General features: G+C 41.9%; 1 protein-coding gene across 4 annotated transcripts in view; it reads left to right on the top strand.

Annotated features, from left to right (window-relative positions):
• Window positions 1-6,028: 6,028 nt before the first annotated feature.
• The window catches only part of TNNI3K (TNNI3 interacting kinase), an 85,628-nt gene continuing 64,867 nt past the window's right edge, over window positions 6,029-26,789 (top strand). For all 4 annotated transcript variants that reach the window (XM_074875754.1, XM_074875753.1, XM_074875752.1 and 1 more), the window contains exons 1-5: window positions 6,029-6,152; window positions 6,787-6,895; window positions 12,452-12,537; window positions 14,079-14,176; window positions 17,705-17,815. In XM_074875754.1, coding sequence (XP_074731855.1) covers window positions 6,113-6,152; window positions 6,787-6,895; window positions 12,452-12,537; window positions 14,079-14,176; window positions 17,705-17,815 — 444 coding nt within the window. In that variant the 5' untranslated portion in view covers window positions 6,029-6,112. The remainder of the gene's footprint in view (window positions 6,153-6,786; window positions 6,896-12,451; window positions 12,538-14,078; window positions 14,177-17,704; window positions 17,816-26,789) is intronic.

Below are 26,789 nucleotides of genomic sequence, written 5' to 3'. Positions count from 1 at the left end.
CTTGCAGACAGTAAATGCTCACAGAACCCCGATTGCACAATTCACAGGTGACTGAGGGGAAGCTCGCGCCGGGCTGCCTTGCCCAGGGCAGTAACACGTTCGCTGCGCCTCGTCCTGCTGCCAGGGACCCAAAGCGGGGAAACTTCTGTAAGGATTTGCTGGAAGTGCTCTTCAGCCTCAGCCAGGGAGCGTGGTGGCACTCCCCAGAACGGGAGCTGGGGTCACCGTCTGCTCCTCCACGGTGCCGTGCGGGGAGCAGCCCTTCGGCTGCTGCTCAGACAAACGGTGCCACTGGTTAAACCCTCCCAAGGGGCCGTCAGATGCTGCTTCAGTTCTACCTCTTAAAGTATGTGACAGAGTTGAAAACCCTGTGGCTAAACTCGTCAGTGAGGAGCTAGAAATATTTTCTTAACCTCTCAATAAAGGCCAAAGATACCTCTTTTTTGCAAACCCGTGAAGCAGGTGGTGTCCAGCCCCATGTAAGTTCTTAGCAGCATGTCAGTGAGCTGCCCTGATAGGAAGTAAAACATTCGGATCTTGAGGCAGAGAACTTAATAAAAAAAAATCTGTTGTAATGGAATAAGCACAGATTTGATTTACAAGATATGAAACATTAGAGTCCTTCAAGTCTTTACACCACTCCACGCTTTCCTTTTGCACTAAGTATTTTTGTCTCAAATTTTAGAAAGCAGATGTTGGTCAATATTAGCCATAGGTAATGTCAGCAGGCTGAATGAATTCATTCCACAGGGATGAGAGAGCTGGATTTGTACTATTTTTCATTTTTCAATGACAATCAAGTTTAATGTAATATTTTATGAAAAGCATTAAAAATTATATTTTATTTAATACAGAGCTCTATTAATTATTTTTCCCCATGTTGTTATATCATGTAGGGTTATGTGTGTGCATGTTCACCCACACATTCTGTAAATTCATCCTTAGACTCTGCGCTTAGGAATAAACACTTTTATGTATGAGCCTCCACTAATTTCCACTGAGCTGCAGGAAGCGCATGTTTGCCCATTAAATTTCTAATGCATCCATAATCCTTTGTGGTCTTTCTTACTATCGATAAAATTATCATTGTGAAGTACAAGATTAGAAAGTTTATGGAAATACTCAGAGAAAATGGACTGTGCCATAGAGAATATTAGTGCATAAAGATTGATAATGGTATTGGCAATCCAGGCATCCATCTGTCAGGGGCTGGTGGAATTTAAAAATTAAAATACACATCCATTGCACTTCGATGAATTCTGTTGAAAAGATTTGGTAGACATAAGGCATATTTTTCTGCAGGCTTTTCTGTGAGTCTTAAATGCTGAAACATGGCTTTACCCTGTCAAGCTACAGAAAGTAGCTAGTTTTGTTGATTTTCCCGTACTGGCTTCAGATTAAAATCTGAAAACCTGGAATGAATACCCTATTTGATTGAAGTCATTAGGAGTTTTACTTTCGATTTAAGCAGGGGCCAGGATTTTGCCCCTGGCAAGCATGTTGATGCAGCAAAGGTTTCTAGAGCCCAGGAGGGATAGAAATCTGCAGAAGAAAAGGGCTGCAGAGCTCTTGTTGGGTACCCCGACAGTGAGTGTCCCAACCCTGCACACAGATCTTACTAAAATCGAAAAGACTTCAGGCTGGACACTTCCTGACAGTAATAATCTAAGTTTGATGTACACAATATGTGTATGTATTTTATTTGTATTGCATCTTACAAACTTTAGTTAATCTTCCCTTTTCACAGTCTGCTGTTAAGGTAGATGACAACAATTTTCTCCTACAACCAGCTGGGATAAACCGGTCCCAAGTGAAAGACTTGTGCGAGGCCACACGGTAAAACTTAACAGCAAGATAATAGTAATTGTGGGGTTGCTGGTTTCTAGCATCAGATTCTGAAAACAAGACCATTGTGGCATCCTGGCCCATGATTTTCCTCCAGTCTGAGTAATAAGGGATGCAACGCTGAAAATGCCAGAGTAGGACATTGTAAGAACAGGAGGCAACTACTGAAATTTGGAGTTTCATCTTGATTAAAGCTTATCGAGACTCTGAGATGGATGCAGTTTTTGTATGGGCCTCTAGATCATTGCCTGGCTCCATCTATCCTGAAATGCAGCTCAGGCTGGTACAGTCTCAAGTAAAGCCAAGATGAGTGTTTAATGATTTTATTCATGTCAGCTTTCTTTATTTAATTAGTTTTGCTGTGTAGTGCAATAATAGGTCTCATAATGAACATCATCTTAATGATTTCCCTGAATGCTTTGAGAGCATGCTATAATGAACAGAGATTTAGCTATACTGTATATATTACACTATGAAATTTGAGAGAGGAGGATTATTTCAGTAACCTTTTAGGCAGGAAATTGAAATCTGAGAAATTGGGCACTTAAAAAAGAACACAAGGGAAGGCAGCTGAAATAAAAATGAGCAGCTGAAAGGTATCTGTGCCAGAAGGATTTGGGGAACTGATGAAAGAAAGTAAGCTCCAACAATCATTTGGATCTGCATAGAAATGTTCTTGACTCGGACAGGGAGTTTGTCTGTACTGGAGCTCAGCAGTTCCAGCCTCCTCGTTCCTAAATCTCTGATGCAACAGCTTCATTTTCTGCTCTCTGCACATGTGGAAAATTAATCCCTGTGCAAATGTCACTGCAGTATTGTGAGAACAAAAATAGCAGTACTGTTCATCTGTAGGCTTCTTTTAATCCATCGCTACAGAGAAGCCCTTGTAAACACCTCTTTCCTTATATGGGCTACAGAGCAACTTGTACTTTATTTTCATTAAAATGCATTTTCTTGTAACACCCATTTCACTTTCTGTGACATATCTGAATATCCCCAGAATGACTTTGAAGTGTATAAGACCAACTTGCAGCCTCTCAAAGTTACGATGTAGATATGTTTTAATTAATTTGAAATAAAAATCATGTCAAAAGACTTAATCCTGCAAAGCCTCCCTGTGAAGGACGTTTAAAACCAGCGATGGGTGCCTGCCCTGCAGGCAGCACCCCGCCGGCTGGGGGAGCGGGGCAGAGCTGGCTCAGCCCCTCGCTGGGCGCTGGCAGCACCCCTTGCCTTTCCCCCAGGGATGGCGGGACCTGCCGCACCAAAGCCGGACAGAAAAGGGGCCTCCCCGGGGAGTTTGAGGCAATCCTGTGATTTTTACCCAAACTGGCAAACTTCCAGTTTGGACTGTTACCGTGCATCCAGGCCCCGGAGTGACAGCAGGCTGAAGCCAAGCCCCTCTGAAGTCCTGATGTGTGTGGAGCAGCCAAGTCACAGCCACAGCAGGTCCCCCAGCGGGGTCGGGGTGCTGCCAGCTCCCCCGCGGGCCCAGGGTCCCCCTCCAGAGCGGGCAGCGCTGCTGTCAGCCAGTGGCTCCGTGGGGATGAGCCTGGTGAGGACAGAGGAGCAGGCGGGCATCAAGCCACAGGGTCCACCCTGGTGAGGCCAGGGGCTCAGAGGGAGACAGTTACATCCTTACAGCCTTGACCTAAGGGTTTCTTTCATAAATCTCAAAACTTTTACAAAAAAAGGACAATACTACTGGTTTTATTGTCGCTCCGGTGAAAACTGAAGTGCTTTTACCCAGATCACGTGACACAACGGTGGAAAAGCGAAAAATCAGAGCTGTGTCATCTCCTGCCCGTGACGCCGTAGGACAACGCACGGCCGTCGCCGAGTTGCTGCTGCAGCCCGGGCTGCTGGGGGACAGTGCTGGCCCAAGGTGTCCCCGCAGGCCTGCTGGCCCCGGCACTCTGCCGGCCACGGGAGGTGGCCAAAACACTTGTGTGTGGCTGCACAACCACGGCTGCATTTTAGGTATTTGAAGAAAAACAAACATCACTCGGCTAATGAAGGCAGCGGGGCGCTGCATTGCCGGCTCTTCCAGTTGCTTGGCAACGAGATGTGGAGGATCCCTCACGAGGCTGGTGGTGCCTTTTTGCAAATATTTGGTTGAATATCACAGGGCATGTTGTCAAAGCAGTTCAAAGTCTTCTGGAATGCATCCTTGGGTTTATGTGTATATCAGTGCAAATAAATGGGTGAGCTCGTGCTGTGTCAGGAACTACCACAGCAGCGCAAGTTTGTTTACAATGGGATGCAGCATGTTGAAGACTTTATATATCTGTGTTATATTTACATATCTTCGTGCCTGAAACCCTTAACTGAGGAAACTAAGAACAGAACAGCTGCTAAGGTCAATCAGCACACTTGAAATATATAAATATATATAATATTGTATAAATATACATGTGTATATAAACATACAAGTATATGTATACAAATAAAAAAATAAATAAAAGGAAGAAAAGGGACACATAGAGAAACCAGCATGAATCCCATAACTGGCTGGGACAATATGTGTCAAGTAGTTCCATCTGACAGAAAACGCAGGGAAATGGATATGAAAAGGGTAGACAATAAATGAGCAGATCTGTGCTAACCAGATTCCTGAGGAGATGCAGTTTGTGCAAGTGAAAAGCAGTGTTATTTTGCTATTAACCAATCTTTCACAGTTCTCAGGCACAGACTCTTACAGGAATGCACCTGTGCACACAGTCGAGATTAATTTTGCCACGGTTTGTTTGCATGTGTGTGCACACACACAGAGTCCAGTTTGCTCGGGTCACCCTTCCAGCTAGCCAGATCGTGGGGTTTTTACTACCTTACTGTGACACTGGGTCCGAGATCAAATGCCTACAAACAGGACAGATCAGACCAAGCGTAGGATTTAGTGACATATCTATGTAGATTCTGGACCTTGGCTGTCCTGTACATGGTTGAAGTGAGAAACCTTAACAAAATAGATGCAGGCCTCTCAGCAGGATGGGCTCTTGAGATAAGGGAGGAGCTGCAACTACTGAGTCCCAAGATAAGGAAGGGGAATTCAAAGAATGCTAAATTGACATGCTGAAGAGACCTAATTGTGTGAAAAGTCATAAGAGGAAGAAGAGGAATCTTCAATCTTCATCCTGAAGACCCCTGCCCAAGACCATCAGGAGACATTGCGCAGGCGCAACGGGGAGGGACTTGGGGCGGGATTTATGATAATGATTTCTCAAAACTAATTGTAATATCTCTCCCTATTCTCGAGATTATCATGAATATGTAAACACTTACGCTATAGAAAGGAGCTGCTTTTCGCTCCAAAATGTGCACGTTTGTGGAGGAGCGATCCCCCGTGCACCCAGCGCTGAATAAACATACCTTCTTTATAACCTTACTGGTTGTAAAGTCGTGACTCCGCACGTCATGGTCTGTGTGGAATATGCAGAAAGCAGCATGATTGTGTCCTCATTCATTTCTGGACAAATTCCACCTAGAGCCGGAGCAGCAGCAAAATGACCACAAGCATCTCCTCCCTTCTCCGTGAGCCCGCGGGTGGTGACAGCCGGGCCTCCTCCAGCTCTCGTCCATCACCAGCACACTCTGGTCACTGGTTTAGGCAGTTTTAGTGTGAGGAGGGTGAATCTCTGCGTGGCGCTGGGTGTGCCTGCAGAGGAAATGCCCTGAGCTCCTGACAGCCGGCTTGTTGCCTGCCCTAATGCAGTGGGACTTCCTTAGAATAACAGCATGTACAAGTATTACCAAACTGCAAAAAGTCAGCACTCTGCTGCGGCACGGCTTGCACTCACTAAGGAAAACACCCGGATGCTCCAAAGCCGGCACCAACATTTTAACGTTACGGGTTGAGATCATCTCCGGCTTCTCCAAAGTGGGGACCCCCAGCACTCCTCGGGGATCCTGAAAGTATGCTCAGGATTCAGCTTCTTAAATTCCTTTTTCTCTATAAAATTGGTGTCAAGCTGCCAAATTACCCGCTTCCCACCAGTTTTAGGTATTCAACAGAATAAAGCAAATGTTTCTGTTGAAGCAGACAGTAGATTTTTAAGCAAGCTGATTAGCTGCTTTTAGTATCTTTTTACGGTTGACAGCACAGACTGTTTTGCTCTGTGTCATTGTTGCATGACATTCCATTTGGCACAGGGTTTATTTTTAGCCAGAGACTATCAAAAGTATTTTTCAGTAGGACTCTCACTGCTCTTGAACAAGGAATCATATTACTCCAAGAACTTTGCTGAAACAAAGAAGATATATTGGACAAATGGGAAATTATAAATCTAGACCAACCCAAACTTGCACTGGTAATTAATGTTGCTTTTTTAAATGCAATATACCATACATGCATCTACAAGGAGCAAATGATATTTCAGGAAATAACTCATTGCTAATTTACTGGTGTGTTCAAGGATAGGGTATTGTATTGTTCCTGGCTTACAAGAAGAATGGCTTAACCCAAATCGCAGTCTCTAAAAGAAGACAAAAAGCTAGGAAACTAAATTTCTCTATGCAAATGTATAAGATCATATTAACTTAGATTATTATCTTGATTTAACTCATACTTCATTAGAAAAACTTTTAAACTTCCAACCTTTTTATGCTGTGTCTCTATGCTAAGATTTAGGATATAAGAGCTACCAAAATGCAACATCAGGTTAAAGTTTTCTCTTGCTCAAGTTAAAAATATTTCTGATAAGGATTCATATGTATTGGTTGTCTATGAAATCAGTGTATATATGTCTATATTGGTTGCAGCAAGAATGGTTTAATAGCTGTAATATTTTAAACTTTCATACTTTAATATAAAAATATATGAAACAGTGTACAATTGGATGTTTAAGAAGCAAGTGCTTTGGTTACTGGGATATTATGGTTTGAGTTCCTGTTTTCTATAGGTTTTGAAGTGCTTTATGAATCAGGGGGTTTTTTTGTTGTTAGATGAATGGAAGAAGAAAGTGAGTGAATCGTATGCTATAATCATAGAACGATTAGAAGATGACCTGCAAATCAAAGAAAAGGAGCTGGCGGAACTGAAGCATGTCTTTAGGTAAATATGCTGGAAATCTGTTTATTAATTTCTTTCAAACTAGTATTTGCTATTAAACAGTATTTTCAGTTTCAGGTGTTTTCTTATGGAAGGAGTTTCTCCCATATGGAATGCATGTTCTTTAATGTCTATTTTGGGGAATGTGTCATTACAGTTCTGGGCTAGAGTCCCACAGTATTGTACCAAAATTAGTGGCCATTAATTACTAATGCCAATATTTTACAACAAACACCTATATATTTTTGTAAATTAATTAGCTTTAATGGGACATCTGTGTTGTGTGTTTTTCGGTTTTGCTAATGTGTTTCTTCAGACAGGAATATTGCTGAGGAAACAAATTTTAAACAAACACAAAAGCAGATTATCTTCTGAAAGTGAATTTCAAATTCATGATTGTAATCACTTTCTCAGGACAGCACATGCTAACACCCAAGTCACCCAGCCAAGTAACATACTTACACGTTCAGTATCTGAAAACCTCAAATACAGAAAACACCCAGCACATTGACTGTGAATAAGTAAGGAAAATGATCAGGTAAATAATTTCAGACATCGAAACCACTTGAAAAAATAAGGGATTCTAATCAGAAATAAATCACAAGCTCAAAAAAGCCAAACTGGTGGTATGAATTATTCATCATGCTTCCTTTCTGCCAGCATAATTATCACTGTCTGAGCCTGTTAAATGAAAGACGACATTGGCCTTTCCCTGCAATGTGCTGGCTGCTTTGGCTCTGATCCAGGAAAGTACTAGGTACTTGCCTCATTTTAAGCCTGTTTAGTAGTAAAACTAATTATCTTAACAAATTGGAGCCTCAGTACTCTTTATTTTAGATAAGCAACACAACTGAGTAAACGGTGAAAGTGCTTAATTCCTGCATTAGCCATAAGAATAAAGAAAAAATTATCTCCAAGGTTAGCAGCCCTTTGGCAGCTCAGCCTATCTGTCTGTCTTACTGCCCCACCTAAGCCTTGACAGGATGTCAGCCGAACTCTCCGTCGCAGGGAGAGAGCACTGCCCTTTTCCACAGGAGTGGGAACTGATGGTACCAGTTACATTGCATTGGAAAGACTGTTTTTTTAGTCAGGCCTGGGAAATCAGCCAGTGATTTCATTTCCAAAAGCTGCCTTCATCCATGGGTAATGAAATCAGTCAGGTTTTGTGAGCATCTAAAATCCAGATATGGCCTGTGTAAAAAATCAGTCTTGACTATATGAGAAACTTTCCTGCAGCAGCTGTGGTTATTTTTGGAAGACCTCTCATCTCTGAGGTAGCAGAGGAATTAATAGGCTTTTTTCCCATTGTTAAAACAAACCCATTTATTTAAAAAATTTAGAACTGAGAAACCGGATCGTTAATGGAAGATAAGGCAAAGGAGGTAATTTGCCTGTTGGAAATGAAATAAGTAGCTGTTAAAGTCCCTGCTCTGAAAGGTTTGGAACATAAGCAGGACAAAAGTGACAAAGCCCAGCAGAAGAAAGACCTGTCAGCATCCCCATTTGTACTTAGGGAGTGCATTCACAGGGCATGGGGTTGTTGTCCAGTGCCATTGAAAAACCCAGTTCCAATAGTCAAAAGTAAATTTCTAAGTAGCGCCACACCTGTCGCTTCCTGGGTAGAAGCTGTCCCTATTCTACTCCTGTATCTCTGAGCTATCACTGCAATACTTTACCGAAAAGAGCACCCTAAAATAAAAAGGAAGAATTTTGTTTCCCTAAAACATGCAATTAATTCTTAAGAAAGGAATTAGGAGGACAGGTAGCTAAAACTGAGCCTGAGTGCAGTCATTTGAGCTAGTTTTCAGTTTCAGTGTAGCCCTTTTAATCGCTGCTTTTAGTATATAAAACTTTCCTTGAAATATTTTCCCAGAAAAACATTAAAATTTTGCCAGTTTACAAGAAGTCAAATCATATTAAAATTGAATGTCATTAAGAAAACAAACTGAAACTTTTTATTTTTGAAACTGGGAGAAGAGGAAAATTTAAGTATATAGCTAAAAAGGTAAAACCTGGGCTTTTAACCACACATTAAGCGCTAGGAATGTGAATTTTTAATGTAGTTCTAAAGACGAAAATTGAAGCAGGAGAAATGGCTTTAGAGCACGACAACAATCAGTGATTTTGAGACTTGCAGAATTCATCCTCCAACCAAAGCAGCCCACTCCACCACGCGGTCACGGCAGGGCATCGACGCGTGGGGTCGTGCGTCCACACGAACCCAACGTGTTACAGCAAAGACAAGGTAACTAAAGGACTTGTTCCCTAGAACCTGGGATTTATGTTTTCCCTCAATTGCCCCTGAAGGAAAACCTGAAGAACAGATGAGCCTTATATCACTATCATTATTCACACTATGTCAGAGAAGAATTGCACAAAGATAAAACACATTTGAAGAATGAGATTTTATTTTTACTGAGCAAAACATTTTCCACATTAGTAAAGTGGACGTGGTAGATGCAGGGCTGTCACCAAACAAAGGTAAATGTGACTGTAATGTGTGAAAAAAAGCAGTTTACGTTTAGGACATAAAAAAATGAGTTTCCTTCATACGTGAAACCCTTCTAAGGAATGCATATGAAAATCTAGACTGATGTAAGAATTAATCATCTCACTGAAGCAAAAGTTTTGGCAAAATAAATTCAGTATTTGCTTTTATAATTAAATGCCATGCTCTATTTTTATCAGGCCCATATCCTTTTTAAATCAGGCACTGTTGCTGAACATTATAGAACACTCAATACTGACAACAGGCAGTCAGAAGTTTCCATCAGAGTGGTCTTGCTGATAGAAAAAGTGTCTTCCAAAAAGCTATTTTTCATGAGAAAAAAATGGTCAAAATTTCTCACAAGGAAAATATTTAATTTTTACGTATTTAATACTTAATGACAATTTAATTTAATTGTAGTTTGAATCCTTAGATTATTGACTTACCAGCACAACCCTTGGTCCGTCTGTACCTCACACTTTGTCCCGTGGGCGGCCGCTCCTGCGCGGGAGCCCCTCGGCCAGCCCGGTCCCTCGCGGTGGCAGGGTCACGGCGCTGGCTGCCTCGGCACCGAGGGGACCCGTCCGGGCTGCCCCCAGAGAGCAGCCTCAGCCCCAGACCCCACCACCCAGCTCGCGGCGTGTCACTGGGCGACTCCATAGCTCTCAAACCGCCCCGCTACTCTGGAAAATTAACCTCCACATTCTGGAAGTTAAAATTGTTTCTTTCAAAATAAAACCCAGGAAAATGTGGTGGTTTAGCATTTCCAAATTATTTCTGTCACACTTCATGAAAAAGAATATGAAAACATGGGGTTTATTCCTGGTTTAGAATGATAACACACATTGAACAAGCAGGATTTCTTTTAGGATAGACTTAACAGAAGCAAAGACAAGTCTCTGGCTTTGTCTGCATTTTAAATTCTATTTAAAGAATAAATTATTGAAATATTTATTGAAAGAAAAGGCCTAAGTGTCACCTTGCTTAGCAGGGGTCATCTTGCTAAAGGGAGCTTTGCAGAGGTTTATATTTTCAAAGGAGAGAGTAGTATTAAGACTTTATTTTTAACTGCAAACCTGTTAAATATGTTTAACAGTGCTACTCACTGTAGATACACAAATCTAAGTGTTCTGCTGAACCGTGATCATTGCTCTACTGATGCTGAATGGAAAAAAACCAAACTTCTATTGACAGACCAAAATCAGCATATTCCACAAAAATATTAATTGCTACGTGTATTTAATTTTCAACAAATGTAATTACTTAGAATGTTTGACAGAGCAGTTACAAGTCAATCTGTGCTAAGGGAAAACAGAGACTTGAGGACAAAAGCTAAAATGGTCAAGTCTAGTGATCATTTAACGGTCTATAAGGAACAATAGAGGGATCGTTTTCCTTCACACTCTCCAGAGGTTTTCTTCACTGTTTAAAAAATTAATGCGACACTTCAGGCATTCTGAGTTTTTCAAGTAAAGCTATAATGCGTGTTTGGGCAGGATTTATAACCAGAGGTGGGTACAGCTCCAGCTGTGGGAGGTTACTGCTCTCATCATCTCATGGGCATTAACTATGGGAAATAAAGCTGTCCGGGCACATTCTCCACAAGCTTGTGCAAAGACACTCTTCATGTTTCTTTGTAAAACTAGAAGCATCTTTGGGTTGCTATTCCTTCCCTTTGCTGCCAGCTTTTCTAGCTTTATTTGATGAAGTACTTTATTTTTGAGCTTTGACAGGTGTTGTATGACAGGAAAAGGAAAATAGAAATTAATGAATTATAAAATTGCATAGGTGGTGACATTTTTATATCTGGGGGTTTTTGTGCTAAAAAAGAACAGAGAATCAAATACAAATGCTGGATGTCTTTTTTTAATAAGACTTAGTATGGATCTTATTTAAGAGTTATTATATTAGAAATGTATTAATGATAATTAACTCATTTTAATTATTCATTTCATCCTTGCGTGGCCCAGGAAGCACTATGAAATCATTAAGCTATATAAAAATGTAACACTGTACCAAAAATGTGGGAGAAAATTGAATGTTAAATTGAGCTTCATGTTGTCAGCGTCACAATACATAAGTGACATTTAGTTGTTTGACAATCTGAAGTGCAAAAGTGCCTTTCCTTAGTAGGGTGTGAGTGCAAACTAATATTTTAATTGTTTATATCAAAATCAGAAATACTTGACTACAAGTTAATGGGACATGAAACTGAGGATCTGTAAGTTATTTTTAAATTCTATTTTAATACACCACGTTGCGGTGCAATAAACCCAACAGAAGAGCAGAGGTGTGACCCCACGCCAGCCTGCCGCGCGTCGCAGGCTCCGTGTCCCTCCCGGAGCCCGAAGCAGCGGCCAGCGATGGGTGTTCTGAGAGAGCCCCGGGGGCCTGGCTGCGCCCCTGCCTCGCTCCAGCCGCCCCCTCCTGCCCCCTCACATCTCAGGCACCCACAGACCTTCTCAGGGCTTAGTCTGCCATTAGAACCACAAATCCTCTAACCGGTGCTAAATTTTTGTCTGAGCCCTGGTTACCTCCCTTCTGTGCATGTGCTTCCGTAATGTTTTCCTGTAAATGTTTCCATGTATTGATTGTGTACAGTGGCTCTATGATCCCATTTGGGGAGCATAAACTTACTTTCTGAAAGGCTCTTTCTGGTTATTCTTTTTACTTAGCTTGTTTGCCTCTAGTTCTGTGCACGTCCTGCTCGTCATTTTAGAAAGAATACATAGATTTTTAAAACACTTCTTAGTTATTATTGCATCAATAAATTGTTTTTGTATGAATTATTTATGTTTCTAAAGAGTCTTTCCTCTTTTTTCTCTAGTTTAGCTGAATTTAGAATGTATATACTGTGACTGAACAGCAGGATTGTTCAGAAAATAATAAATCTGGACTACTCACTTGACATCAGTAAAGTATTTCTAGATTTACAGTGTGTAAACTGGGTATAAATTTAGCCCTGTCAGAAAAAAAAGTATACTGAGATTTCTCTTTTAATTTTTTTCTGAATGAAAGAAACTGTGCTAAAGGATGAAAACAGTAATCATCTGTAAAATCTCTTTTTTCAGCTCTGATGAAGCCTTCTGCAAAGTCAATTTAAATTACCGCACAGAAAATGGGCTCTCTCTTCTTCATTTATGTTCCATATGTGGGGGTATGTATTTGAAATTTGATGTTCTTTAAACATTTTATTTCCATGGCTCCTGATCTGTTCTGACTGATAACTGTCAGGAAGATGGTATTTCCGGTGAATTTCTTTCTGCGTTGCCCCTGTTGACAGCTGGACAAGCAGCTGTAAGCGTTACTCTAAACTCTGTTGCCAAGGGGGTTGAATCAAGTCACACTGAACACCACTGTGCTGATGCTTCAGTCCAAGAAAAGTTTTGGTTGATAAAGTAGCATGTTTTACTATTTGCAGATGTTGATCTAATTCAGAATGACTTGCCATATGTATTAGTTAATCAATCCCTACTCATCACAGAGTATTGCTCCACATTTCTGTGTTCTGTACATGCTAGGGACTTCAGGATAGGGGCCCAGTTGTAGCAATACTTTGCCATACATACTATATCTATTTTTCTAGTATAATGAAAATACCTTTCTTTCACGGTGATTAAAAGAATAATTCAAACGCTTTGGTGAAAAATATCAGCTGATAGAATTTTTGCAGACAGCAAATCAGAGTACAAAAAGAGTGCAAGATGTCTTCTGAGATGTTCAGAAAAACACCCTAATGGTGGAATTTTCCACTCCGATTGCACTGTTGCTCTGGGGTCCACATAGTGAGTCATTAGTTCATGCACACACTTTGCAATTTTTATACAATTTTCAGCAGAAATTGGCTGAGAGGCAAAGAGAATTTTACCCTGAGGTTGCAGCTCTGCGAAGCACTTACTAATACCATCATACCTGAGCTGCTCAATCTTAGACACTATCTTGAAGGAGGACCTGATCCTGCACTGCTGAAAACCGAGTGGATCTTTACTCTTAATTTCAGAGAGTGCATGGTCATATCCAAAGGTGACATTGGTACCTGTCAACATTAGAGTGAGTGGTGGGATAGCTGAGAGGAAGTTTAAGAAAACATACAATGTTAATTAATTAGGGATGGTATGTGAACTCTCCAAGGAGGGAGAGAAGCTGTTAGATCCAACACTGTCCTTGATTACTGTCACAAGTATTCAGAAGGCAGATACATTTTTTATATCACCACTGTGCATCGGAAAGGTAGCAGTAGGGCTACTTGCCCATGCTGATGTTCATTAGCCCCCCTCAAAACCACTGTCCTGTAAGAATGTTAGGTAGAGGGGGAGAGCAGTGCTTCAGTTCTGAATGGACAAAAAGGTTAGGTGTCTGAGAAACCAGAGATTCTGGAAGCATCTGCTCATTTCTGGAGTTCTTTGCATGGTCTGGGTGTTAAAAAAGGAGTTTGCATCTTTAGAATTTTAACAAATCCTAATTAAAGTGCCAACAATCAGTGAGCCAGTAGATGGCCAGATCTGCAGCTGTCCCAGCGGATAAGGAGATGGTGCCCAATTCCTTTTGGAGGTTTCACAAGATACATTTTATGACTTGTCCCAGGTCAGCAGATGAGCTACCTATTTCTTTTTGCTTTCAAACTCACATAGAAGTTTCCTACTTCATCTGCACATTCTTTTCTGTAAATTACTTTGTTTTCCAATTTTCATCCTAAAGGTAACAAGTCACATATTAGAACTCTTATGCTAAAAGGACTGCGCCCATCCAGATTAACCAGAAATGGATTTACAGCTCTGCACTTGGCAGCCTATAAGGTAAATTATTTCAAATAGAATTGATGAAAAGAAATCAGAACTGAGCAGCTTATTTGTCAGAATTATCTAGTTGAACTCCCTAGTTGCTACTTCTGGTGAAAAAATATATGTCACATTTACAGTGCGTAGGAAAATGGCCTATAAAAGCCCGTGCACAGGAAACCAGCATGTGCTTTTGCAGTGTCATCCATGAGGATATGATACTGCTTTGGAAATATTGATGAAATCGTGCAATGCAACTCAAGATAGAGGACTGTTCTTTTTATTACTGTGGCTATTAATAAAACAATCTCAAAGGATTTTATTTTACAATTTCTCTCTTTTTTGCTTCTTTTTTGTTGTTCCTCCTCAAGTTCCATATTCAGCTTCAATGTTAATTTTCTTCACTATTATATTTATCTTTTAAGACTCAACAATAACAGTAGCAAGGAATAAAGTGGACAAAGACAGCATCTTAGAAACTTAATCCATGCATAGACTAGCCCCAGGAGCACTTAGCTTTTAGAGGGAGCTCAGATCAAATGTAAGAGTTTATGCCACGAGGTCATAACAGCCTCTCCCCTGCAGAGCTCCCACGGCAGGTACCATCTGATCCACTGCATGTGCAAAGCCTGGGCAGGTTGAGTAGGTCGGCACCTCTGTGGAGTTCTTCCCTCTGTGGCAAGAGGACACAGATGTGGTCGATGGTCTTTAATGCCAACACCCAATTCCAAATGCAGCAGGAATCGTCACAGTCACACTCCTTCTCCTCCAGAAGCTCCCCTCCGCAAGAGGAGACCATTTGCCTTTGATTAGGAAATAACCCGCTGATTAGAGTATTTGTCCAGAGAGAAGACCAAAGTCTCTCTTGAGGAGAACTCAGACTGGTAGTGCCAGTCAGTGAGCTGTGGCTGTCCCGGGGCGAGCATGCAACCAGCGCTCCATGGAAAGGAACAGGGAGTGTGAGGATGGGGGGCGGGAAGGGGAAGCCTAACACGGGCCACGGGGCGCACAGTCATGAGCATTATTTGTGTGAGGAGGACACCAAACCCCCAGTGTAGCCATGGTTTAGCTATTGTGGGGGGAGTAGGAGTGGAAAGAAAGAAGAGCTGCAAGCAGCAGCTTGTGTAATTTTGTCTGAAGGCGGGAAGAAAGACCCTGCCCCATTCCCAGGGTTTGCTATGGACTAGCTAAGCCAACTCCTGGCTCCACAGCCTGGATTTCATCAGTCCCACCACCAGAACTCTGAACTTGCCCCAGGTGTGTTTAGAGAGTGGTCATTAAATCGGCTGAAGACTCAATCATAGAGCCAGAGGCCTAAAAGTTACAAGATGCTGGGAATGCTGGGGATGCCTTATGCTCTGCAGCTCCATGGCTTAACTCCGTGTGTTCGCACCGTGAGCCACCTTCCTCTGCTGGATATGATAATGAGGCCCTGGCACAGGCTGCCCGGGGAAGCTGTGGCTGCCCCCTCCCTGGAAGGGTTCAAGGCCAGGTTGGATGGGGCTTTGGGCAACCTGGGCTAGTGGAAGGTGTCCCTGCCCGGGGCAGGGGGGTGCAACTAGAAAATCTCTAAGGTCCCTTTCAGCCCAAACCACTCTGTGATTCTGTGATTCTATAATACAAGCACTTTCTATATCTTACATTATGTCTTGGAATTCCTATGTTAGTTTAATTTTACAGCCACTGGTACCAATTATCCATGCAAGCTATAAAATGAGACAATAATCAAATCTTGTACATCATGGGATGAAGTGATAGTTTACAGCAACCATAAAAGAAACTTTCCCCCATGTGCCAATAATTAGCCAATTGCCTAGAAGAATTTGTCTGTCTTTATTTAATGTCAATCTCAGTAAATGGTTTCCAATTAATAATTTAGCTGGAAAAAAAAAATCCTTTGTCTAAAAAGAGCTTTATAACAGATTTCTAGGATGTTTTCATTACTTGGGAATAGTTCCGATTTTGCTATCAAATCTTGTTTTGTCTGTTTTCCCTGCACTGTAAAGTTAATAAATCTCTTGCATCCACTTAGGCACAGAACTATATCAGCAACTTATTTAATCATTCAGGTCATGTGATACAAGATCCAGTATCTTCAGGTTGCACAAAGCTAAGCAAACTAGTGTGAATTTTGGGATGTAAAATAAGACGCAATATAACATTTCTCCCATAAGTGACATTTAAGACTTAAAGATTTACCATGAGTTACCCAGTGACAGATTTTGTTGCATTACTGTTCTTTCCAAATAAAATATAGAGGAGCCTAGAGATGCCTCAGAAACAATAAAACAATGTATATTGAGACAGGGCAGCTTCTTGTGAAATTCCTTGACATCTGTGTTCTGAGTTTTGTATGGCGTTTTATAAAACAGGACTAGGACGACTGGACTGAGTCACTAATTAGAACAGAACATTTCAAGATAATTCAAACTCAGCCTGTCTTCCCAGGCTGCATAATATCCAATCCGTTATGCAGCCAAATGCCATGTTTCAAGCTCTAAAACTATTTGATAGGAAGTGATATAAACTTTACTGTCCATTATTATCAAAGAGAAATTCCTAATATTTCTTGAAAATAGGAAAAACATTTCAGTATGAACAAATGGTTTGCTTTCACAGACATAATTTAACTGCTGCTTCTCTGCCACTGATTCATTCTTGCCCTTCTTTCATGTCTACTTTGAATAGGTGGAGAACGATGGGGAAGTCTGGAGCTTTTAGTATCTCTTTTGCCCTTGAGGTGTGCGCATTTCTTCTTAGGAAACAACAATGAACTGGGGAAGGCTCATCTCTGGGCTGGATGGTGATGGGAGGCAGATCCCCAAGAAGGGAAAATTATGCTAGCTCTAGCAGGTCCAGTTAGAACAAGTGGTGGTGACAAAGATGGCCTGCTTTCTCCTGCGAGTTCTGTCACTGCCCCCAAACCAACCATTTCACTTCTCTGGGTTTAATTTCACTAATTGTAAATTAGAACTTATTAATGGTTGCGTTGCCTGGGCATTATGTGTTTCTCAAGGTTATTTATATTACTATCATTTGATAGTGCCCATTGCTGTTGTTATACCTGGAAGAAGTCAAGCAAAAATTGTGTGCCTGACAGGGAAGAAGTGAAATGATATGAAAAATAAGCACACAGTTCAGAATTTGGCACACGTGCTATCTATTCATCCTGGGAACTCCTCAGGTGCCCTCCTTCTGTGTTAGCTGCTGTAATGTTTTGACACACAGAACAGTCTCTGTGAGCACTTAATGTGTGAGCCTGGAGACTGAGAGATCTTTAAAGACATCATAAAATCAGAATAGAGACTTTTTTTAAAGATACAGGCTTTAGTATATCAAAAGAGAGACTTCTGGTGCCCGGGACAAGTCTTCCCTCCACTCCTTTCCTTGCACTCTTGTGCTCCTGAGGTCACGGTCATGGTCACGGCCTTTTCTTGAAGCGCAGCAGTGTGATAGCTGGGCAGGCCCAGGCCTACACGCCTCTCTTTGCCTGCAGCTGTTAGGGCTGGCTCCCAGAAATAACATCTTTTAAATGCTGCCTTTTAGGACAACGCAGAGCTGTTAACAGCGCTGCTGCACGGCGGAGCTGACATTCAGCAGGTCGGGTACGGGGCTCTGACAGCCCTTCACATCGCCACCATCGCCGGCCATCACAAGGTACGATTCTCCTTCTCCCTGCAGAAAATTATATAAGTGAGGGGTAATATTAGCAGGTCATTTTATTTTAGACTGACGCCATTCAAAACAAAACTCGGAACTGGTTAAATACAGCTGAATTTTATTTAATTTTTTGAACATTTTGGGAAAACCACGTCTGTGCGTATATTTTTACATTGAACAAACATGTGCAAAGGACATAGATCTGTTTGTACATCTCTCACCTTTACATAAACGTCTTTAAAGTCTTGGCATAAATGGCACTGTCCTAAATATGAGAAATGTTACCCAATAGATACGTGATGAAACACGCTCCCTCAGACATGTCAGGATTTCTGAAGCTGGATATGGAGTGAGGCTCCCAAATACTGTCCTCCTGAGTGTGAAGGAGTAAAGGAGTTTTACTCCCTCTTCTAGGTGTCACGGGCTCTGCTTCATAGCTCTGTGATTTCCACTTCAGAAAGGGACAGAGGGTCTCAGTTTAGAGCTGTTTTATACTTTGGATTAGTGCAGAGAAAACTGTTGTCAGGGTAAGTCTAGCATGAACCTCAAGCATCCATATTGATAAGTCTCCTGTGGTTGGAGACTTACCACTACGGGGAGCAGAGGAAGGAAGAGAGGGATGAGGTTCCCTAGATGCCTATAATCAGGCCCTTCCCTTTCTAGACATGCTGTCAGTCATGAATCTGTTTTCTTATCATTTACCACTTCAGTTCAGTCATTTCACACATCATCTCATTTCTGTCACCCTGGCAACAGCTCACTCAGCGTAATTTATTTATTTTTTTAATTTCGTAAAGTACTGGGTGTGCAAAATTACCTTGGTAATGAAGGGTTTATGACTGTAAACGTACTCATGAATTCAGGTACTTTGCTTTTTATCGCCTTTGGGTCCATTAAGCAAGCAAAGATTTTGTCCTCTGCTTTGAGTAAAAGTTTTAACTTATACAGAGTGCTGGATTAATTGATGGAGACAGAAACATCAGAATTCTTTAAAGAGAGATAATCAGCAAGAAATGCAAGAAAAAATAACCAAGTACAAAGAAGGAAATATAAGTGATATTAATACTTGCTTTTACGCTGTGAATTTAGTTGTGCATCTTAGACTTATAAATTTACTTCAAGTAGGAGAGTTTGGCTGGACGACTAGAAGGAATCGTGTGTGCAGCTTCCAACAGAACCTGTGTGTATGCACATGGCAAGAGAGAAGAGACATCTTGGGAACTCCCAAGTCACAGCAGTCGCTGAGCTTACTGATGTAAAGAAAGCCATCTCTTCTGCTATGTTCTCAGTCACCCAACTTATGCACACACACAATTTACTATGCATATAGAAATAGTTACATAATTATATATTCAAAGAGAGAAAAGACACTTCTTTTCAAACCGGCAGTTTTGTTGGATTTTTTTTTTTTTCTGTTGGAAATCTTTAGAAATTTTCTATACTATCTCAAGGATTCTGCTAACATTTAAATACCCGGTCTGAGAAACTATGAGGCTAGCCACTGCAGTTCAGCTGAGGAAAGGTAATACTTCTTAATTTATGCAGTTTAGATTTTCTTTAACGTAATGTTTCTGTTTAGTGTGAAGAAATTATCAGATCTCTGGGTCAGTACCAATACACTAGATTTTCTATTTTATTTAGGCTTTCAAAGATGTTGATAGATCTCTACTGGAATTTGCAGTCAGGATTTTAATTTCCAGTTAATTACATATCTGAATTACTTTGAAGCTTTTGAAAATTGCACCAGGCACCCTTTGCAAATTTTTGCACTTCATACTTCTGAGTATTTCACCTTGTGCGTTAACTGCGCGTACACACAGGTAGCAGCAGTACCTAACAGCACAGTAGCCATCGCAGGGCTCTAAATTCTTTGCTCTGTGGACACTGATGCAAATAGTGATCCCAACAGCAAAGTAGTCACCAGCAGAACGAAGCCATTTGTTCAAAGAGAGCTCTGAACCGCTTCTACACCAGAACTTTCACAAGTGCAAGGCTCTGTACCTGCAGTGAATTTTCTGCTATAGCTTGGCTGCAGAAGGCTGACGAATTGTGAGAGTGAGGGAGGCAGAGGTTCACTGGAGCAACAGTCCCAGCGCTGGTTGGTGTAACAATTGCATGGCAAGACCCATGAGGGGGAGAAGTTGTGTCCATGGAAAGCTGCCCCCGTTTCTAATGGAAGTAGACGTTACACAGTTTCACCTCTTCGGGGCTATATATGTAGCCCGTATGTATATGACTGTGTATGTGTGTGTGCATGGATGTATACTTTGTCTGCTGGGGACCCTTCCCAGGCTTGTGGGCCACCGGGGATACTGGTGAATTTAGCTTCACCTTGCAGCCTCCAAAACGGTTCCAAAATGATTTAAATCCAACAGGTGTGTTTGCACTTCTAGTTAAAGACAAGATGCGTAAAGGCACAGATGGTGACAACCCTGAGTTACCTGGAGAGTCTCTGTGTGGAAGGAGGTCAAGCTGAAGGAAGGTTAAAACAATTTACGGGTGGTCACACCAAGGAACTCAATTAAAAAGCTGTTAACCTTAGCGACTCCAACAGTGATCAGGGGACAAATCAACCCGCAGCATCTGTTGAAGCCGGCGCGAGGAAGCGCGTGGGCCGGGGCAGCTGACCCCCTCTGTTCTGAAGGCCAGCTCTCCGGGGGCAGGGACGGGCCCCTCGGTGCGTTGGCTCACAAGCGAGGCTGGGGACGAGCAGGCAGCGGGGTGTTTGCGTCACAGCATTACATCCCTGAGCTCACGGGGCCCCGCTCATTCCCTTCGAGCGCACAGACAGCTCTTTATTGGAAAGCCTTCCTTGAGTATCCTACTGCTGAAAAACAGATGAGGAACCACCACATCGAATTGTTCCACACAAGAGTTATAATGAGATATTAACCAGAGCCTTAACTCTTCAATGACCCTTTTTGCTTTTATGGACTATGTATTTAATGTTTCCTCTGTGGGAAATACAAAGTACTCTTCTCTGCATTGGGGTTTCAAGTAATTTTTAAAATGTCTGAGTCGTGCCCTGCAAATGCCAAAGGAAGGCCTGCTATTTGTCTCATGTCTTTAGCTTCTGCTGAGGTTACTGAAAAATAAGGGTGCTCAGAATCTGACAAGGATAAGACCATTAACTTGATAAGAAATAACTGATTGTGAGTGGTTTTGAAAAGCCCCTTATTTCTTCCTTGGGAATGATCAGATCTTTATCAGAAGTATTCTCCATAAATGGAGTGGGACTCTATATAACTCACTTGGTTCATCTGTTGGTCTGGGCACTGAAGATTTACAGTCCAAGTGCAAGCTTTTCCTTTCATTCTTTATATAGCTTTGAAATTTGCAGTCAGCTTAGAAGCTCCTCTGCTAGATTCAGTAACTTATTTTGTCCAAAATTTCATTAATATTCATGGAAATATGGAATAATTTTTTCAACCCCCCCAAAAAAATAGAATAAATTTAAGAAAGAGAAAATAAATTTTTGCTCATCTTGCTAATTCCAATAAGATAAATAATTATTTATACCATTAAATAAATAAATAGCAGAGCTATACATACCAATCTATGCAACATAGTCTTTTACTGCAGAAGAAGACTGACTATATTTAAAAGAAAGATAGAGAGGACTGGGGAAAAAATTGCGTTGTTCCCCATTTCCCGGAAGAGTCAGGCTATGGCTGTCACTCCATCACCACACCTGAAACCACTAGTGATCGGTTCTCTGAAATGAGGTTACCGAAGGCCATCAGCGTCAGTGGGATGTTCCAACTCATTTGAGCCGGTGTGGTGTATAAATATTTCATGCGCTCTATGACTTAGCACCACCACCAAAACTATTCCGTTTGCTTATTTTATCTATTAATGGAAATATCAGTTCTCAACGGGAAGAATGAAAAATTGATGAAAAACTATAAAATAAGCTGATGACCATATTAAAAACATTGCCAAATAAGTTTAATAAATCTCTCATTAAGTGTGCTATTTTGAAAACATTAAATGTTTCCAGCCGAGGGTGGGTATTGCTAAATAAATAATGCATGTGCCTCATACACATTTATGTGTTGTCCAGTACTATCACGTCGGAAAACCAGTATCATTCTCTATTCCATTTTGTAAATTAAAGTTGCCATTCTGAGATACAACATCTGCGGATGTGTGAACTGGACTGAGGGTTGCAGGCAGGATGAGCCAGTGCTACTTAATTTTTGCAATCTGCAAACCTGAGAATCTGAAGTGTGAATGTGTTTGTAGCAAGGACCTGTTGGGGAAGAGGGACTTAGCGCCATCTTACAGATTTTCTACATTAATAAATCCCTTTTCATTTACAAGTCATGTGTTACATCAGCATGTTTGTCACCTCCTGTCTTCACAGGAATTTTACTGGTAATAGGAGAATATTCAAATGATTTAAGAAGCCTTGAAAAATTTAAGTGAGCTTATTTAAGTGGTCCACAAAGTTCCCATTTTCTTCTTTCATTCCCTGCATTTTATGCTAGTGCTGCATCTTCCCAGCCCCTGTTTTACCTGACACCAATTTTTCAGACCTTTTCAGAATCATTCTAGAACCAGGAATGCAGAAATGGTATTCACACAGCATCAATACACGTGACTACACATGCTGCAAGGTAATGGGGAATCGAAAATCCTCAGAATTTGCCTCTCCCTGAGGATCCGACCAGTGATGAAGAGGACTGGAACTCGCGAGTTCTGAATTCAGTAGCTATTTCTAACAGCTACCAGCAAACTGTCCAGCTGAATGAAGCGAAGGAAGCCTTTTACAGCCCACGGCGGGAGTACGAGGTGTTTGGCAAGAACAAGTGACAAAGCATTGAGCTGCAGCTCAGTGGAGGAGCTCACACTACCCTGGTGATGCTAACTTGTCTGAAAACAGTGACAAACTCTGGCCACACTTTCTCCAACTGTGCTTTGTGCCAAGAATGTCCTGTGCATCAAATTGATGCATGACCCACTTTTAAGCTAGAAGTCAAAGTAAATGTGACATTTTGAAATTATAGTATTGTTAAATTTCCAGGGAGCTCTTTGCCCAGAACAGTTATCTTTTAGTAATATTGCACAAAAACATTCAAAATATTCTGAGTCTAGCATCTCCCAAGACCGGCAAAATATTAAAAAAAAAATCCCATTCTTTGGCTGCCCTGTAGCAAAAGCAATCCTGGGGGGAGCATTATATTGCAAGACACCAGTACCTGCATCGTTCATTAATGATATATCTGTGCCCTGTGTTTCGTCTGATTGGAACAGATAAGATAAAATAACGTGCAAAAGCTTATTGCTGGTCTGATGTCTGTCCTCGTGTCTTACAGAAGAGCACATATTAAATATTTCAGTAGACTTTTTCCTAAGACAATCCATTGTAGTTCATCAACAAGTTGTATTTCAAACATTCAGAACCCCTTTTAGCAGTTTCTTAATTCAGTCTGATAAAGTTTGTTCTAAAATTCTTACAGATACGCAGAGAGTTAGGAGTTGTAATAATTTAATGCAAAAACACTTCGCAGGACATGACTGATCATATCTACATTTGCTAAATTGGAGGGAATTAGGCAAATGCTTTCCACTGATCATATTTTTATTTTAACATCTTAATTAATAAAGGAACTCTGAAAATCATGATAGGTTTTTTTAGATATTTCAGTGCAAGGCTCTACAGAGGCTAGCACTGGTGCAAAGGCCTTAATTGCTGAAGTTGTCTTCTCATTTAAATTTTACCTGCCAAAAAGTCAATAATCATTAATCTTATTTCCTTAGAGGATTTCTTATATCTTGCCCTTGTCCAAAAGACAAAGTCCTTATGTAGTCTCTCTCATGTTTTATTTTGTTGACTCCTTCTAACCTTCAGAGTAGCTTAATTAGTTGTCTTTGAAGTGAACATAATTGACTTGAATGTTCAAAAAGCTTCTGAACAAACCTTTCATAAGAGAATTTTGAGAAAAATTACAAAGTAAGAGTATTGTTCAAAGTGTTCAAAGTATTGTTTTGAATTAAAAATTCATTATGTGGGGAAAAGGGGAGCAGCTGTTTCCCTCCTTCTCCTGCCTGTGCCCCTGGCCCGGGGAGCCGCCGGCCACTTTTGGGGCCTGGCTGGGGTTTGTCCTTGTTGAGCTTTATACGGGTCACCTTGGTCCCTTCCTCCAGCCCCTCTGGGCCCCTCTGGATGGCGGCTCCCCCCCAGGGGTACCGAGGATATAACTCCATGTCCCCTGCTGATGCGACGAGAGCACACTCCAGTCTGGCATCATCCAGACTGTAAGATCTCAACCTCGCTACAAGAATATTTGGGAGACAGTGTTGAAGTCCATGCTGAAGTCAAAGTAAAAGGCATCCACTGTTCTGCCCTCACCCAGAAATCCAGTCATTCGAGCACCGAGGACAAGCAGGTTGGTGAGTCAAGGCGTCCCTGGGCAGAGCCGTGCTGACGGTACCCAGTCACAGCAGGCACTGGGAGCTGCGCTCTCTGCAGCTCGAGAGCTTCCCCCAGGCCACCAGCTGCATCTGCAGTCATAGTGTGTCTCCTGAGGATCAAAAATTTTTTTTGGTCTTCCTATAAGAATGTAAAGCTCTTTTTGCATCAGAAATTTTCCCCATACATTCTGAAGTGGTTTTATCCTTACGCATCACTCCAGCATATCCACCTACTTGTAATGCCTATGACAACTATTTCAGTGCTTTCTAAGATTCCTTTCTTCTTTTTTGGAAAGCTGGTTTGTCTGTGAAACTATCAAGATTGTCTCTGTACCCCTCTCATCATTTACAGTTGAGAGGAGTTGGCTTAATATGACTCACAGAATTCTTTTTATCAGGAGATCACAAAGTAGCTAGCATGATTGCCGATTCTACAGCCTGGAAAAGTGTGTCAAAAATCCTCTAGTTTTGTGTTTATCATCAGAGGTGGATCCACACTGCTAGAGATTAAGGAGAATGGGAGTTGTGGTCACATCCCTGAGTGTGCTATATCCTCACAGTTGTATGCCTAAATTAAAACCAGACTGATCCAAAGAAGTTTCAACCACACTCGTATAAAAGCTACAGGTCCAAACATCTCTTTTCAGAGCCAACAACTTCAGTTTTATGATAGTAGCTTGCTGAAAGATGTCCAGGATGAATCACTCAAAAGCCACCAAGCCAGTAAATCACAGACTAACTGGCTCTGTGTTCCCCACCTCTGGTCCACCAAGCTACTAGTATCCCGCAAACTGTCTGGACAGGGGATGCATGATGGAGGGAGTAACTGAGCGTGTTCTTTATTTACTACCTGAACACATTAGCACTCATCCAGTAGATGCATGGGGTAAGGCTGTTACAGAGCTGTTCTTCAGCTGACATAACTGTAGGCAGCTTCTCTAAAGATCTCAGGGTATCTTTCATAATTTTTTTTTAATGGAGTCAACCTCTTCTTTGAGATCCATGGCAAAAGGATGCACGGCAAAAGGATGTCAACACACATGAGATTTAGCAAGTGAAATTCTGACTGTATGTAAAGGGGGCGAGGGGATCACAATGAGAGTGGTGCACCACTGAAAGGTTTCAGAGAGGATGCAGAACCTCCATCCTTGGAAATAATCAAAATTCAACTGGACAAGGCCCTGAGCAACCCGATCTTTGAAATTAGCCCTTGCTTTGATCAGGAGGGTGGACTAGACACCTCCAGAGGACACATCCAACCTCAACCATCCTATGATTCATTCTCTCTATTTCTTTCAAATGTGAACTGTACTCTCCCTGGGGGCTGACCTGAGGGAGGTGATTACTCCCCGCTGTTCAGTACTGGGGCAGCAGCACCTGGAGCTCTGTGCCCAGTGCTGGGCTCTCAGAGAGACACGAGCATCCTGGAGTGAGTCTAGCAAAGGGCTATGAAGACAGTTCATGGATTGGAGCATCTGACATACCAGGAGAAGCTGACAGAGCTGGGACTGTTCAGCCTGGAGCAGAGAAGGCTCGGGGCGGGGGGGATCTTATCGATGTGGACAAATACCTGAGGGCGGGGAGTAAAGAAGAGGGAGCCAGACTCTTCCCAGAGGTGCCCAGTGACAGGAGGGATGGCAATGGGCACAAACTGAAATTCAGGAAATGCTATTTAAACAGAAGAAAAGGCTTTTTTACTGTGAGGGTGCTCAAACACTGGAGCAGGTTTCCAGGCAGGTTGTGGAGCCTCCATCCTTAGAGACTGGGCAGTGTTCAAAACCTGACTGGACGTGGCCCTGGGAGACCTGCTCTAGGAGACGCTGCTTAACGTAGGGGCACTGGGCTGGACAATCTCCAGATCTCCCTTTCAACCTCAAGGGCTATGTGATTTGGTATTATTTGTCCTTGCAACACTTAGGTGCCTCCTATAATGTGCGGGACCTGTTGAAACCCTCGGGTTCTGAAGAGACACAACTGGCCCTGCAGTGCTGCCTCCAGGGGAGGCTTACAGCTGGTACCGTAGTGAAATGGTTAAAACCAACGGGACGTAGACACACTTGAATATGTCAGGGAATGGACCTTACATGGGAAATGTATTCAGGCAGTCACATGGAAAAAATGTATTTCAATTTAAATTGTGTAAAGAAATAATCCCTTTACACTAATGTTGCTTGGTAACAGGTTTTCGTTCTCGGAGTACTTGAGAATGACACGGATTTAAATGACTGGCCCCATTGTTGCGGGTGTGAAATGATGTGGTGGCCTCAGCTTAGGCAGCAGTTGACAGAAATGTGCATCATGGCAGCCAGCATTAATTGGCGTCTCCAGCGGGCGGCTCAGTGGGGAGGTGCAGGTATGAACAGCATAGCAGAGAAGCTGCCCATTCCCCCTCTGTGTCATCTCTTCCGACTGCCACGGGGCTGCATCCCAGCTGCTCACTGTACTGTGGGTGACTCACCATTCAGCGTCTTTCATCATCGTTAGACTCAAAAATTAGCATTCATCACAATTGTATGTACAACTACTCCAATAATCCACGGTACAAGCCCCTTAG

The sequence above is a fragment of the Strix uralensis genome, chromosome 8 (genome assembly GCF_047716275.1).
Source record: "Strix uralensis isolate ZFMK-TIS-50842 chromosome 8, bStrUra1, whole genome shotgun sequence".
NCBI classification, from domain to species: domain Eukaryota; kingdom Metazoa; phylum Chordata; class Aves; order Strigiformes; family Strigidae; genus Strix; species Strix uralensis.
Note: the sequence above shows the minus strand (reverse complement) of the source record. Positions and strands in the feature narration are given on the sequence as shown.